The sequence below is a fragment of the Henckelia pumila genome, chromosome 2 (assembly GCF_033568475.1).
Source record: "Henckelia pumila isolate YLH828 chromosome 2, ASM3356847v2, whole genome shotgun sequence".
Taxonomy (NCBI): domain Eukaryota; kingdom Viridiplantae; phylum Streptophyta; class Magnoliopsida; order Lamiales; family Gesneriaceae; genus Henckelia; species Henckelia pumila.
Genome location: NC_133121.1, coordinates 176,373,550 through 176,390,191, shown reverse-complemented (window position 1 = coordinate 176,390,191; position 16,642 = coordinate 176,373,550). Strand labels below are relative to the sequence as shown.

The 16,642-nt window shown below is 34.7% G+C and overlaps 1 protein-coding gene across 1 annotated transcript; it reads left to right on the top strand.

The window, feature by feature from the left end:
* Window positions 1–895: 895 nt before the first annotated feature.
* On the top strand, window positions 896–3,452 carry LOC140885189 (probable pectate lyase 5). The gene is made up of 4 exons (XM_073292137.1): window positions 896–1,033; window positions 1,376–2,116; window positions 2,213–2,351; window positions 2,739–3,452. The coding sequence occupies exons 1-4, from the start codon at window positions 906–908 to the stop codon at window positions 2,958–2,960; spliced, it is 1,230 nt and encodes a 409-aa protein (XP_073148238.1). The 5' UTR covers window positions 896–905; the 3' UTR covers window positions 2,961–3,452.
* Window positions 3,453–16,642: the final 13,190 nt, after the last annotated feature.

The window sequence follows — 16,642 nt, the reverse complement described above, 5'->3', positions numbered from 1 at the left end:
ACTTAAAGTATGTGTTTGGATAAAAATTTTGGTAAAATATTTTTGAAAATTATTTTTTAACAAGTGTTCTCCAAGTATAGTTTTTGAAGAACACTTGAAAGATGTTTTTATCAAGGAACCATGGAAGAAAAAGATGAAAAACATGACTTTTGAATGTTAAAATGTTTTTATAGAATAGTTGTTCAAACACATATTTATTCTTAAAATAACTTTAAAAATATTTTATAAAAAGTTTTTAAAAAATATTTTTATAAAAACGTTTTATAAATACATGTTCAAATGGAGCCTAAGTTTGTCAGCAATATCTTGTGCCTACAACTTTTTATCAAGTGTATCAAACTATGTCTTAATATCGATGAAACTTTAAGTTTGTTAGCAATATCTTGTGTCTACAACGCCCGTGAATGTCATCGCGCTAAAAGTAATCGGATTGGATGTAGGGGAAAAAAACAAATTTATTTGAATAAAAGCAAACGAATTAAAAGAAAAAAAAACCAATTTATACCAAATCCATAAAACAAAACACATTATCAAGAATCCTAATCAATTTCATCCTACAAGATCTTTCACCAGCATTCGTCGAGTGCTTATACACACGCCGCAAGGCACATGTGGGTATACTTTGCGTATTTCTAGGAAGAACGTGCTTACTGCATTTGCATTCCAAAAGGGCAAAAGTTTGGCGCAAATTAACAATAATATTTGCGAATTCCAGTAAAATTCGGACAAGATTAACGGCCAAAACGGTCACATGGGGGAATCTCCGTAATCCCAGTAATCACCACAGTGGAATGGGCCTACTCATTTAGTTAATTCACGCTATCTTGTCTGCTATTCTTTTCCCTTTATAACTCCCTCATTTCCTCTTGTTTCTCCTCACACAACTCAGCTCTAAAATCCCAGATATGGCATCGGCTTTCTCTTCGGTCGCATTCGCATTTCTCCTCGTCCTCTTCTCCGCACTTCTCCCGTCGCTCATCGCCTCCTCTGCTGCCGTACAGGACCCTGAATTGGTAGTCCAAGAAGTACACAGGTATATATATATATATATATATGCGCCGATTACTCGTCAAATTTTGATCTTTGTGTCGAAATAAATTTTGTCTCCTGTTGTATAGTTTAATTTGCTAGTTTCTTGTTGGTGGTTCTGTTTTAGCTCATTCTTTCGGGAAAGTATATGCTAGCACATGGATAGTGCTCATGTGCTGCATTTGACGGCTTGTATTGTTCTGCATTTTATATGTTCATGTGAATAACTCAAATGTAATAAATATAAGTCGTTAGGATCCCATTCGGGACATAATCAATTCTTGCATTGTGTCGTTTTGGTTAGTGTCATATTAATGTCTGATTAATTTGTTGCTATACAATGTAGGAGTCTGAATGCTTCGAGAAGGAAACTGGGATTCTTGTCGTGCAACACGGGTAACCCGATCGACGACTGCTGGCGTTGCGACCCGAATTGGGAGCAGAACCGTCAGAAACTGGCCGACTGCTGCATAGGATTCGGCAAAAACGCCATCGGCGGCAGGGACGGCAAGATTTACGTCGTGACCGATCCGAGCGACGACGACGCGGTCAATCCGAAGCCGGGGACGCTCCGGTACGCCGTCATACAGGAAGAGCCGCTGTGGATCATATTCGCCCGGGACATGGTCATCAAGCTGAAGGAGGAGCTGATAATGAACTCGTTCAAGACCATCGATGGCAGGGGAGCCAGCGTGCACATTGCGAATGGCCCCTGCATCACTATACAATACGTGACGAATATCATCATCCACGGGATCAACATACACGACTGCAAGCAAGGGGGGAATGCTAATGTTAGGTCCTCCACCACGCACTACGGGTGGAGGACCATATCGGATGGCGACGGCGTGTCGATCTTCGGCGGGAGTCATGTGTGGGTCGACCATTGCTCGTTGTCGAATTGCAACGACGGACTGATCGACGCCATTCACGGGTCGACCGCGATCACCATCTCGAATAACTACTTGACTCACCACGACAAGGTCATGCTTATGGGGCACAGTGATTCCTACACTCAAGATAAGGATATGCAAGTTACTATTGCCTTTAATCACTTTGGGGAAGGACTTGTTCAAAGAATGCCAAGGTAAAGTTGTTGAATTTTGTAGCAAAATTCTAATTAAAATATTATAACATAAAGTTTTTTTAAAAAAAATTGATTTGTTATTTATGTTATATGCAGATGTAGACATGGTTATTTCCATGTGGTGAACAATGACTACACCCATTGGGAGATGTATGCAATTGGAGGTAGTGCGGCGCCTACCATCAATAGCCAGGGCAATAGATTTCTAGCCCCTAATGACAGATTCAACAAGGAGGTAAGAATTATGATGCTCATGTCCCGAATCCAAACCCGAACTTGAGACATTTCACAGATAAATTTTGTGAGACAAATATTTTATTTGACTCGACTTATGAAAAATAATTATTTTTCATTGTAAATATCGACCATGTCGACTCATCTTACATCCATGAGACTTTTCACACGAGATCTGTTTTTTTATTCTTTCCCAAATTTGCCCCACATCTTCTGCTAGATTCGCCATATCAGCAATTTGGTCGTACCTCACATCCATAAGACAATAAATAATTTGACCCCTACTCCCAACTTTTTCGACCAAGCATCTAATTAAATTGTTTCTCTATATATATATATATATAAATGGTTACATTTATTAAATAACATTACAATTATATTGTTATAGGTGACCAAGCACGAGGATGCACCGGAAAGCGAATGGAAGAATTGGAATTGGAGGACCGAAGGGGACTTGATGTTGAACGGCGCGTTCTTTACAACTTCCGGTGCCGGAGCATCCTCGAGTTATGCCAAGGCCTCGAGCTTAGGTGCTAGGCCTTCTTCCTTGATAAGCTCCATCACGGCGGGTTCCGGAGCCCTGAGCTGTAAAAAGGGGTCGCGTTGTTAGTTAAATTACTACTATATTCTCGCAAGACCGTATTATTTATTTCGTTTGGTCTTGTTAGAAATAGTATCAAGGTTCACCATACATTATGGTACGTGAAAATCTCTATGCTCTAAAAAAAAAAAAAAAAACAGAGAAGGACCTAGGATAAAATTGTCCATGGAGCACTTGGGATTTGTTTTTTGTTTTTTTTTTTTTTCACTGTTTTTTTTACCCATGTTTTTTGGGAAATTTGGTCAAGTTTTTGACCTTATTGGATGAAGACAACATCGGCCTGCTGATCTGAACATGCTCTGTCGGACTTGTAATTGGTTGAAAAGGAGAGCAAGTGCTGAAGTGTCTATGGGTACACTATAATATAACATATTTATGTGAATTTCTAGTTTTGATCAACGGTTGTTATTTTACCGTCTCATATAATATTTACTATGCGCACGCGAACACGCATGTAAATACACACGCACCCGAAACGTGTTGCTTGTATGCAATATTCGATAAGAGCTTTGATAATTTGAAATTAGATATGTATAATCCAATCGAGAAGTGCATTGATAATTTGAACCTAGATATATCATATACATAGCAATTATATTAACACAAAAATATTATTATTTTTAATATTAAGAATATTACTTTTCAGAAAACCTACTCCAATATAAAATAACAGGAAGTTGAAAATCAGAAAATTCCCTAGACAATCTAAAAGATTGAGAAGATAACATGGATGGTTAATTATTACATGAGAACTTGAAGATAATTTTACATGATTCGGAGAAATATTTTATATTAATTTATTTGTTAAAAAGAAAAATGACATAATCATAAATTTACTCGAAGTTTGACCAGACTAATTATAATTATTGTACCACTATGTACCATAAATGAAATTTTTTTTTTGACATTGACATACATTTTATTCGATTTAAATGCCTGGAGTAAGAATTATTGCACCCGTTATAAAATATAAGATTGATATCACAATAAATATTTGGAAAGATCCCTAGAAGGAGGGAGGCAAAGTCAAATGCTATATTTCTTAAAGTGTGATCATAATAATTTTTAATTTGATATATTATATAGTACCTATACATATATATATATATTTTTTTTGAGAAAAAGTACCTATACATATTTATACTATCTACACTATATAAATAAAATTTGAAACGCACATGCATTAATTATTTTTGTTCTCCAAAGACCTCGTATAGTATTTCCCCATTTTTCTTAGACAAAAACTCATGTGAGCGGTCTCAAGGGTCATTTTTAGACGGGTCTCTTATATGAGTTATCCATTAAAAAGTAGTATATTTTATGCCAAAAATATTATTTATTATTATAAATATGGATAGGGTTGACCCGTCTTACGGATGAGACCGTCTCAAAAAAATGTTACTTTTTTTTTCTTATTATCTAAAATTCCCATTCATTCTTCATATAGTACCATTATTTTTATTACGACACGGAAAATAAAACCACAAATATTAATTTTGAGTATAATAACTATTCTAATTTATAAGTTTCTAACATCAACAAATTCCAAAAAAAAAAATTCATCTTTTTTCTCTCATGTCTATTCTCAAATTATCCGTTCAAAAAAAAGTCCCAGAAATATAATTTCAAAAATATAACAACTATATTATTCATAATACTTTATATTGTCTTTACAATTTAACTGATATGATGATGACATAAATTTAACGCAACGGAATACATAATAAAAACAAATAACAGGAATCAATGAGTTCTTCGCTAGTTTTAGAACTGGTTTTGCTCATCATCTTCTATATTTTCTTCGTTCTTATTTGAGAGAAATTTGTATTGAGTGAGTGATACAATTGTCACTTAGTAAGCTCGAGAAATCCTCTCAAACTTTAAATTATTTTTAATAGAAATCTTGTATACGATATTCATAATATAATTCATATATTTTTCAGAAGTAAACGATCATCATTTTATGCACTAAACATGACTAACTGATATCAGTTTTTTTTATATTTTAATCCTCTAAGAGTAAGACATGAATAAGTAATATTCGGAATATTACTCCTGTCATTCATTCATAAATATCAGTTCTTCAAACACAAAGATTTCGAAATCATGTTTGAACATATTGTAAGGGAATAGGGGTTGCACATAAACTTGTTGACAACACCTACAATAACACCTTGAGTAATTTTGCAGTGAAATACAATTAAAGCGTGAATAAAATAAACAAGCAACCAATTAAATAGACTCAAATAAATTAAGCAAGAGTATAAAATACTCTTGCAGCGCCTAGGGCAAAACTTCACTAGAAAATAATTCAAAGAGTTTTACAAACCCTAAAACTAGTGATTATTGTAAAATTAATTTTCTCCATCATATGAGAAAATAAACAGAATAAAAATAACTCCTAAAAATTATATGCGAATAGAATAAAGAAAATAGATCAAGGAGTTGAAATTCTCGACGCCAAAACTTGTAGAGATGAAAACACTTTTTGATCAATGATCTTCAAGTGTTCTTCAAGCATCAAGTAACCACGATCGATAATGACTTCAGAAGATCTTCACTTAACGTACTTGTATGAAGCCTTTTTATAAACTCCCTATGTCTCTCTATATGTTTAGGTCGATCCCCTTTTTTTGTGCACGACTATCTCCTTAAATAGTGCAAGAGTCCTTCTTCAACATCTTTTCTTGTAGACGTAAGATTCTCTTGATTTGATCAACTCAAATCTACATAATTAAAGAAAGATATATATTAGATATGATATGATAAACTTGATAATGTCATGAATCAAGCTATTCAAGGAAATAAATAACTTATATAAAATTACTTCACATCCAAGAAAGACAAGATATTAAATAAAAATCTTTTCAAAATAGGAGAATTTTAAGGAATAAAATATTTCTTTCACACATCATGTACATGGAGGAGTTATTTTAAAAGACATTGCGAGAGTTATCAGTCTACTTACCTTAAATTGGTAAACAAGGTTTCGGTTGTCACTTGTAAAAGATCCGTTCTTGCTACTAGACGACTGCTCCTCCATACACCTATATATAGCTCAAAAATTGGCTAACTCTCACTCGAATTTTAGTGTGATTTTGCACAAAATTTTGTGTAACTCAAGAATTTAAGTGTTATGAATGGGAAAAATTTAACTAATTATATCGACCCCCTTAATTATTTACTGTCATTCGTTTCCATGATTTTGAGTTTAATGTATCAGTTACAAGTTTTGAAATAACAGCTGGCTAGGTTGGTGAGTTTTTGATCTACTGCTGAAATTGCTAACTGCTGAAAAACATCTGCTGCTGAGAGCCTGAGATTGCTAGCTGCTGAAAAATGCTAGTTTTGCTGGAATTTGGGGTTCTTACCTCTCAATTTTATTATCCACAATTTGTTTAAATTTCAGACTAGTATATCACTGGTTATTTAAAATTTTATATTTTATAAAATAAATTTAAAAAAATAATAGCTAAGTACAAAATCTTTTATGATTGTCTTATAGATTAATTTTATGTGACGAATATCCGACTAACAATCATTGAAAATATATTATTTTTTATTTTATTTATATGTGGATCAGATCGATTTGTGCATGGATAAAAAGTTCAAATATATATGATAAATGTTGACAGTATCTAGAAAAACTATATTCTACAACATGGAAGTATAATTTTTTTTTTTTCAGAAATAAAATATTAAACAAATAAAAATATTAAAGTGTAATTTTGACTAAAAAGGGCATGGACGAAGGAAAAGGGAATCCGATGCTATTACTCTGATAATGCCAAACGCTTCCTCCATGTGATATTTTTCCTATGCAACCATTTAGTTATTCTTTTTTAATTCCCCACGCCAAGATTAATTTTGGAAAAATACCATTTCATCTAGTAATAAGTCACACCTCCAACGAAAGTGATCCAAATGTGGTGATGTTTAAAAGATTTGACTTGTATAATTGTGATCATCGGCAATAATTTTTGATAAAACGACAAGAATTCGATCCGGTAATCAGAATTTGATCTATCAAAAAACGTAATAATTGTCCATGCTAAGAAAGTGAACAAAATGAAACGTTTTGGCAGCTATATGAATATGATTGTGCGATTTATATGATTATAATCAGTTATATTTTTTGGTAAAACGACAAACAATATTTCGATGTTGTTACTAACTTGTGTATGTATGTTTAGTTGAGTATAGGTAAATCGTAAAGATAGATAAAATTAGGAATTTCAAATATTTTTCATAAATAAAATAAAATTTATATTTATTTTTTTTAAAATACAAGTAATTATAAAAGATTTAATTTTAAAAATTTAATGGCAATTACTCTGGTTGACCCACTTGCCCCAAACTTCCCTAGTGGATCTCGCACTGTATTTTATTGAATAGATTTGGATCTCACTTTGCAACATGCAGTGTGAAAATGACAAATATAATACCACTACGCTTTAATTAACTTTTCACGTATCAACCGATTTACCGTGCTCCTTCACCCCTGAGCTTAGGAGCGACCTTCGAGAGAAATCTAGCTACCCAGGTTTAACGTCGTCAAGTAGAAAAACATTTTTTGCTGCCACGCGCTTCTCTGGTTTTTCTCCATGACTATTAGGCACAAGATCCACAGCACCATGTGGGGCAAGAGGAGGAACTCCACGAGATGGAACCTTGACATGAAGGGCAATATTAATGAGAGTAGTTTCAATTAAAGCAGAAGTCATTTCGAAACAATTCACATAATGAGTACAAATGATCTGTTTTAATATTGTTATCCAAGATGTTAAACTCGAAAACGTGAATATAATAAAAACCAGTACAACAAAAATAAACAATAAAGCGAACGAGAAATAGTAAGAAAACTGTAAAGCAAATCAAGGCCTGTAGCTAAGTACAATTTCCTTAAAAAAATTTGTCGCCTCCACAAGGTGCTTGAGGATCAACACGTACGAATCTCTGTTTTCCAGGATACAACGGTTGAACAAGTAGCAAACTAAGCACAAATTCACTGCTCCGACGAACTCAAATTGTACCTTCATCTTATCACCAAAATTTAACAGATGCCAATTGAGAAGCTAACAATATGAAATACAAGAGAATATTTGAGTGAGATCTTGAATATCTTTTTTGTGTGTGTAGATTGAGGAAATGAACACATTATTTATAAGCTCCAAAAGACACAACAAGAGTCATGCAAGATTAGTTAACTAAATTAATCTTGGAATTAACTCAATAATATGAATGTCGAGTTGAAAAGTCAAAATGGGGTATATGGCATTTAGATGGCCTTTGGAAACTTAATGAAACACGTTGATGACAAATGTGGCAGCAAGTGGCAAGATGATGGATTTGCAACCAATTGAATGAAAGACACGTGCAAATTCAAAGGCAGCAAAAGCAAATTTAAATTTGCTTTTGTAGGTTCAGATCAAGGAATGAGCTCTATAAATAGAGCTCTTCCCTCGGCTTTTAAATCCATCCATTCTCAAGTTCTCTTATCTGATTCTTGAGTGTTCTTCATCTCCCTTGTTTATTTCTATATATATTTGTGAGATAGGTTTTTCTCCTGTATAAAAGAGTGTGTCTCTTTTTCCAAACACAGAGAGAGGTTGTAATTCTCCAAATATTATAGTGAAATCTTTTGGTCTTGCCCGTGGTTTTTACCCTAATAATTTTTAGGGGTTTTTCACGTAAATCTTGGTGTCTATTTAGTCTTCAATTTCCATAGTTTCTATCTCGTAATGCCGCACCTGAAATCAAGAAGTGGTATCAGAGCCTTGGCATAAAATTTCTTAAAATTCTGAGTATGCTCTGTGGTTGCAGCTTTGACTGAACTTCCACATCAGAAAATATTTTTTGAAGATTTTATAAGGCAGGATTCTTGTAGTCAAGATGACGGCAAAATACGAGATAGAAAAGTTCAATGGGAGCAATTTTTTGCTGTGGAAATTGAAGGTGCAAGCAATTCTAACAAAAGAGCGTTGCTTGACAGCTATTGGAGATAGACCGGCGGACGTCACGGACGATCAAAAGTGGAATGAGATGAATCACAATGCTGTTGCCAATTTGCACTTGGCTATAGCAGATGAAGTTTTGTCAAGTATCTCTGAAATAAAAAGCGCAAAAGTTATTTGAGATACTCTGACAAAATTGTACGAGGTCAAGTCATTACACAACAAGATTTTCCTAAAAAGAAAGCTTTATACTCTTCGGATGGCGGAATCCTCATCGATGACCGACCATATCAATACACTGAATACTCTGTTTTCCCGGCTCACGTCTATGGGGCATAAAATAGAGGAAAAAGAACGTGCGGAACTTCTACTTCAAAGTATACCAGATTCATACGATCAGCTCATCATCAATGTTACCAATAATGTTCTTTCGGATAATTTAAATTTTGACGACGTCTTAACTGCGGTTCTTGGAGAAGAGAGTCGTCGAAGGAACAAGGAAGATAGGTTGGCAACGTCGAAGCAAGCAGAGGCTTTACCAATGACGAGAGGAAGATTGACGGAGCGTGACTCCAGTGGGAGCCATAGATATGGTAGATCCAAGTCAAGAAGTAAGAAGAAGAATATTTACTGCTTTAAATGTGGCGGTAAAGGGCACTTCAAGAGAGAGTGTACGAAGAGCATCGATAAGGGATCTCAAGGAAATGTGGCTAGTACGTCAGGCGGTGGTGAAATATTATTCAGCGAAGCAGCAACGATTGCGGAAGGCAGACACAAATTTTGTGATGCGTGGATTATGGATTCAGGAGCGACGTGGCATATGACGTCAAGGAAAGAATGGTTTGATTAGTATGAACCAGTCTCAGGAGGATCTGTATTCATGGAAAATGATCATGCCTTGGAAATCACTGGGGTCGGTACCATAAAAATCAAAATGTTTGATGGTACTATTCGCACCATACAGGAGGTACGACATGTGAAGGGTCTGACAAAAAATCTTTTGTCTTTGGGGCAATTGGATGATATTGGGTGCAAAACCCGTATCGAAAAAGGGATCATGAAGATTGTGAAAGGCGCGCTTGTGGTTATGAAGGCGAAAAAGGTTGCTGCAAATCTATATGTATTGTTGGGGGAAACACACAAAGAGGCGGAACTAGCTGTTGCATCAATTGGTTCGGGAGAAGAATCAACAGTGTTTTGGCATAGAAAGCTTGGACATATGTCAGAACGAGGAATGAAGATTCTCTCTGAACGGAAGCTGTTTCCAGGCCTTACAAAAGTGACTCTACCCTTTTGTGAGCATTGTGTTACCAGTAAACAACACAGATTGAAGTTTGGCATGTCTACTGCCAAGAGCAAAGGAATATTGGAGCTGATTCATTCTGATATTTGGCAAGCACCGATGGTATCCCTAGGAGGAGCGAGATACTTTGTCTCGTTTATTGATGATTTCTCTAGGAGATGTTGGGTGTATCCAATCAAGAAGAAGTCAGATGTTTTCGAAGTCTTCAAAGTTTTCAAAGCGCGGGTTGAACTTGATTCTGATAAGAAAATCAAGTGTTTGAGGACTGACAATGGAGGAGAATATACCAGTAATGAATTTGATGCATTCTGTCAGCATGAGTGCATCAAAAGACAGTTCACGACGGCTTACATGCCTCAACAGAATGGAGTGGCGGAGCGGATGAACAGAACTTTGTTGGACAGAACAAGGGCCATGTTGAGTACTGCGGGTCTACCAAAGTCATTTTGGGCAGAAGCAGTCAAAACCGCTTCTTACATCATCAATCGTTCTCCTTCAGTGGCGATTGATTTGAAGACTCCGATGGAGGTGTGGACTGGCAAGCCAGCTGATTATTCTCGGTTACATACATTTGGAAGTCCGGTGTACGTTTTGTACAATGAGCAAGAAAGATCGAAGTTGGATTCCAAATCCAGAAAGTGTATCTTCTTGGGCTATGCTGATGGAGTAAAGGGGTTTCGCTTGTGGGATCCTACTGTCCACAAGCTTATCATCAGCAGGGATGTTATCTTCGAGGAAGATAAAGTAAAGGGAGACAAAGGCATACTGAATTCAAAAACTACTATCATTCAGGTGGAAAATAAGACAGACGAAGATCAAGTTTCTTGTGAAGCAGTACCAGAGCACGAAGAACAAGAACCAGTTGAGTCCGAGGTTTCCAAAGTGAGGCAGTCAACTCGAGAGAGAAGACCACCAGGTTGGCTTTCAGATTATGTCACTGAAAGCAACATTGCATATTGTCTATTAACAGAGGATGATGAGCCATCGAGTTTCCATGAGGCTACTCAAAGCTCAGATGTATCCCTGTGGATGACAGCGATGCAGGAAGAATTGGATGCATTGGACAGAAACAAAACTTGGAATCTTGTTACACTACCACGAGGGAGGAAAGCTATCGGTAACAGATGGGTCTATAAGATCAAGCGTGATGGCAATAACCAAGTGGAGCGGTATCGTGCGAGATTGGTTGTCAAAGGGTACGCTCAGAAAGAAGGAATTGACTTCAATGAGATATTTTCTCCTGTGGTTCGACTTTCAACAGTCAGGGTAGTATTGGCATTGTGTGCGGTGTTTAACCTACATCTAGAACAGTTAGATGTGAAAACGGCATTTCTTCATGGCGATCTTGAAGAAGAAATCTATGTGCTCCAGCCAGAAGGTTTTGCAGAAAAGGGCAAAGAGAACTTGGTTTGCAGGTTGAACAAATCTCTGTACGGTCTCAAACAGGCGCCGAGGTGTTGGTACAAGAGATTTGATTCCTATATCATGAGCCTTGGGTACAACAGACTCAGTGCAGACCCTTGTACGTATTTCAAGAGGTCTGGTGATGATGATTATATCATTTTGCTGTTGTACGTAGACGACATGTTGGTAGCAGGCCCCAACAAAGATCGGGTCCAAGAATTGAAGGCACAATTGACTAGGAAATTTGATATGAAGGACTTGGGACCAGCAAACAAGATTCTAGGGACGCAAGTTCACCGAGACAGAAGCAATAGGAAGATTTGGCTTTCCCAGAAAAATTATTTGAAGAAAGTCTTGCAGCGCTTCAACATGCAAGATAGTAAGCCAATTTCAACCCCTCTTCCTATTAACTTCAAGTTATCTTCTGAGATGTGTCCTAGCAGTAAAGCAGAGAAGATGGAGATGTCTCGAGTACCGTATGCATCAGCAGTGGGAAGTTTAATGTTCGCTATGATCTGTACTAGACCAGACATTGCACAAGCAGTGGGAGCAGTCAGTCGGTATATGGCGAATCCTGGACAAGAGCATTGGAGCACGGTTAAGAGGATCCTTAGATACATTAAGGGTACCTCGGATGCTGCATTATGTTTTGGAGGATCAGATTTTACACTAAGGGGCTATGTGGATTCAGATTACGCAGGTGATCCAGATAAGAGAAAATCTACTACTGGTTATGTGTTTACAGTTGCAGGAGGTGCAGTCAGCTGGGTTTCAAAACTGCAAACAGTTGTGGCATTATCTACAACGGAAGCAGAATACATGTCAGCTACTCAAGCTTGCAAGGAGGCAATATGGATTAAAAGGTTATTGGAGGAGCTTGGGCACAAACAAGAAAAGATTCATCTGTTTTGTGACAGTCAGAGTGCCTTGCACATTGCAAGGAATCCAGCCTTTCATTTCAGGACTAAACACATTGGAGTTCAATTTCACTTTGTTCGGGAAGTAGTAGAGGAAGGAAGTGTGGACATGTTGAAGATCCATACGAAGGATAACTTAGCTGATTTTTTGACCAAGCCAGTGAATACTGATAAGTTCGAATGGTGTAGATCCTCAAGTGGCCTAGCAGAAACGTAAGCAGCAGGAAATGGCAAGATTGAAAGGACGTGTGGAGACGTGTTTGATTCTCAATCAAATCTCCAAGTGGGAGAAATGTCGAGTTGAAAAGTCAAAATGGGGTATATGGCATTTAGATGGCCTTTGGAAACTTAATGAAACACGTTGATGACAAATGTGGCAGCAAGTGGCAAGATGATGGATTTGCAACCAATTGAATGAAAGACACGTGCAAATCCAAAGGCAGCAAAAGCAAATTTAAATTTGCTTTTGTAGGTTCAGATCAAGGAATGAGCTCTATAAATAGAGCTCTTCCCTCGGCTTTTAAATCCATCCCATTCTCAAGTTCTCTTATCTGATTCTTGAGTGTTCTTCATCTCCCTTGTTTATTTCTATATATATTTGTGAGATAGGTTTTTCTCCTGTATAAAAGAGTGTGTCTCTTTTTCCAAACACAAAGAGAGGTTGTAATTCTCCAAATATTATAGTGGAATCTTTTGGTCTTGCCCGTGGTTTTTACCCTAATAATTTTTAGGGGTTTTCCACGTAAATCTTGGTGTCTATTTAGTCTTCAATTTCCATAGTTTCTATCTCGTAATACCGCACCTAGAACCAACAATGAATAACCAAAAGTCTCAAATTAACTCAAGAATTTAGAGAGCCAAATGATACTCTTTCATTCATGAACCATAATTTTCATTCAAAATTTTAATTTAAAACAAATTTCCAACATTTTATTGAATAGATTTGGATCACACTTTGCATGCAGTGTGATGGTGTGAAAATTAGAAATATCACTACGCTTTAATTAACTTTTCACGTCTCAAACGATTTACTGTGCTCTACAATTTTTTTAAAAAAGTTAAAATAAAATTAAATATCTATTACCAACACGCTTTAATTGAAAATGTAAGTAATGTTTCGAGAGGTTGTTTGAACTGTTAGAGTAGGTAAGTGTCTGGCAAGTGGTCAAAATTACTTTATCAGATGAGTCTGAGTCTGTCTGACACTAGTGATATTTATCTAACTAATTAAAGTGAATTTCAACTAGATTAAAAAAAAAAATAATAATAATAATCGCGGTGAGCCGGATAAGTTGACTGACATCATGATTCGAAAATGAGAGTGAGTCCAGTCTCCCTCGGCCCAAATCTCTAAAAAAAAAAAATGCATGAAACGATAAATAATTTGAGTTTTTTAAAATAATATTTGAGTTTTGAACAAAGGAACAACTAACATGGATGTTGAAAGAACTTCGTGCTAGATCTGACTCTCACTCGATCTCGAATTAGTCAGAACTCTGAACCCGATATGATTTCACAAAATCAAGAGTTTAGGCAAATAAGTAAATAAATCCAAAGTAACTTAATTTATTCAACGAAAAGAAAAATTCAAGACAGATTTGACTAACTAAACTACTACTTCATTAATGAATTTAGTAATTAACTGTAAATGCCTCCTGGTTTCAAAGGAAAAATAAAAAGGAAATTAGGAAAATTTGAAGGATTATCATCCAAAGACCATTTATATATCATTTTAAGAGATACATATTACCTTGTTTGAGATAAATTTGTAGGATCGACGGTCTAATTATCGTTGTATCATATATTATAAGTCGACATTAATTGATAATGATATATACATTACAACTATTTTGGTGTATAACAGTTCAAACAACATATATTTGTTATCAACATAACCGGTGGAGCCATCTGATGCGTCAAACGACTTATAATTTTTCGTAATCAAATAGGTACTCTTAGCTCGAATCGAATGCTAGTTTTATGGAGTGTTGATTGTTATGCAAAAAAGCATATATGTAGATGATTGTATAACTTAAAGTAGTGCTTGAAAATACTTAAAAAAATTATTATTTATTTTTCTTTACAAAATTTTCAAAATTTGGAAACAAAAATCTATAATAACTATTTTTTAACATTTGGAAAAATTACCTTAATGAATGATATACGACATATGCAAGTTAGACAAAAGAACGAGAGCCAAGTCTTGGGACCAAGCCCAAATCTGCTTTGGTAGTCCATTTGATTAGCTCACATTACATTGTCGATTCACTTCCCAGCATTTGAATTTTGAGCCCAAAAGGGGACTAGAAAAGTCTTATTTTATTTTTATTTTTTTTGTTCTTGAAAATAATCTGTTTGGATATGTACTTGTAAAATATTTTTTTAAAATTATTTTTTTAAAAAAATTATAAATATTTTAAAAGTTTTTTTAAGAATAAATATGTGTTTAGACAAATATTTTATAAAAATATTTAGCATTTCAAAAGTAATGTTGTTTATCTTTGCTTTCTATAATTTCATTCTAAAAAAATCTAAAAAAACCTCTCAAGTATTCTTTAAAAACTATACTAGGATAGCACTTTTAAAAACTATTTTTCAAAAATATTTTACAAAAATTTTATCCAAACACATACTTTAAGTTTTTTTCCTTATAAAACACTAAAAACATTTTTTAAAACCGTCTTTGATACCATTCTGTCATGCCCTGGACCCAGGCCCGCGCTTGCGCGACTGCACAATGACCTCCTATAACAACTATTTCGTATTCGTTATCGCTTTACGAAAATGATTAACTCAAGTTGCAATAGAAGTCCATTGTAATCATTGTAAACTCATTTTACATCTTTTATTTTTCTCATGTGGGTAGGGGTATCACAATATTTGTCATAATTAAGTTTCTAACATGAGATCTTGACCCAAAATGTTGATTCATTGATATCAGATGGACTATAATCGATATAACTTAACTGTCAAAATGGGTCGCCAATCATCAAATGTTCCGAGCCGCTCAGTTTGGTGGATTGGAAAGACCCTAACACAACCTGCCTTAGGTTGCGAGTAGACTGGCCAACCGAAAAAAAAAATTATTCTTAAAATATTTATCTTCATATACTTGAACAAAAATTTTCGAATATTTGATTAATTGAATATTCACATGACTAGAAAACGAGCATATACTAAAATATCAAATGATACATTTTAAAGATATTATTAGAAAAAAAAGATATTATTAGAAAATATACTCAAACACATATATCTAATTTTTTGAAAATTAAATATTAACGATTGGCGCATATGATGGGTGTGTTGTGTAATTTTTTTTGTTTTTGGAAACACATTTGAAACTTAAACCATGGTTTTCATGCTAGATTAGTGGGAGAAGAAATTTTTCCCCTTTCATTATGTTTTTAAAATTTTCCCATCTTTTCTATACAAATATGTATAAGCTTAATTCAAGTAGAAGAAATACAAATATAAATTTAGTTTTGTGTGACATTAACGGTCCAAGTCAATTATTATATACATCAAGCTGTTTAGTTGATGACTAGTACTTTGATGTAGGAATTGCGTGTTTGTATAGTTTGTTTATTCAATAAAAAAAATTTAGACAATAAATTTATTATTTTTTTTTAAAAAACTAAACATTGGCAAGGGTATTTTGAAAATTTTGAAATTCGAATGAAAATAAAGAGAAAAAATAGAAAGAAAAAAAAAGAGAAAAAAGCCAAAAGCTACACCATCCGTGATTTTCGTACCAATCGGTTGGTCTCCATTCTCCATCAAGAGATCACTTACTCTTACATACTTCCTCCGTTTCAATTATAATGTCTATATTTTTTTTTATTTGTACCAAATATATAGTCATATACCATATTTAGTAATACTTTTTTACACGTTTTACTAATATACCCCTATTAACTACACCTTGAAAATTGTGCAATCATTTTTTAATACATTAAATAGGGATAAAATAGAAAGTTTATATAAAATTTACTTTCCCAATAAATTTTTCTTAATTCGTGTGAAAACTAAAACAAGACAACATATATGGGACGGATGATCATTTTTTAATACATTAAATAGGGATAAAATAGGAAGTTTATATAAAATTTA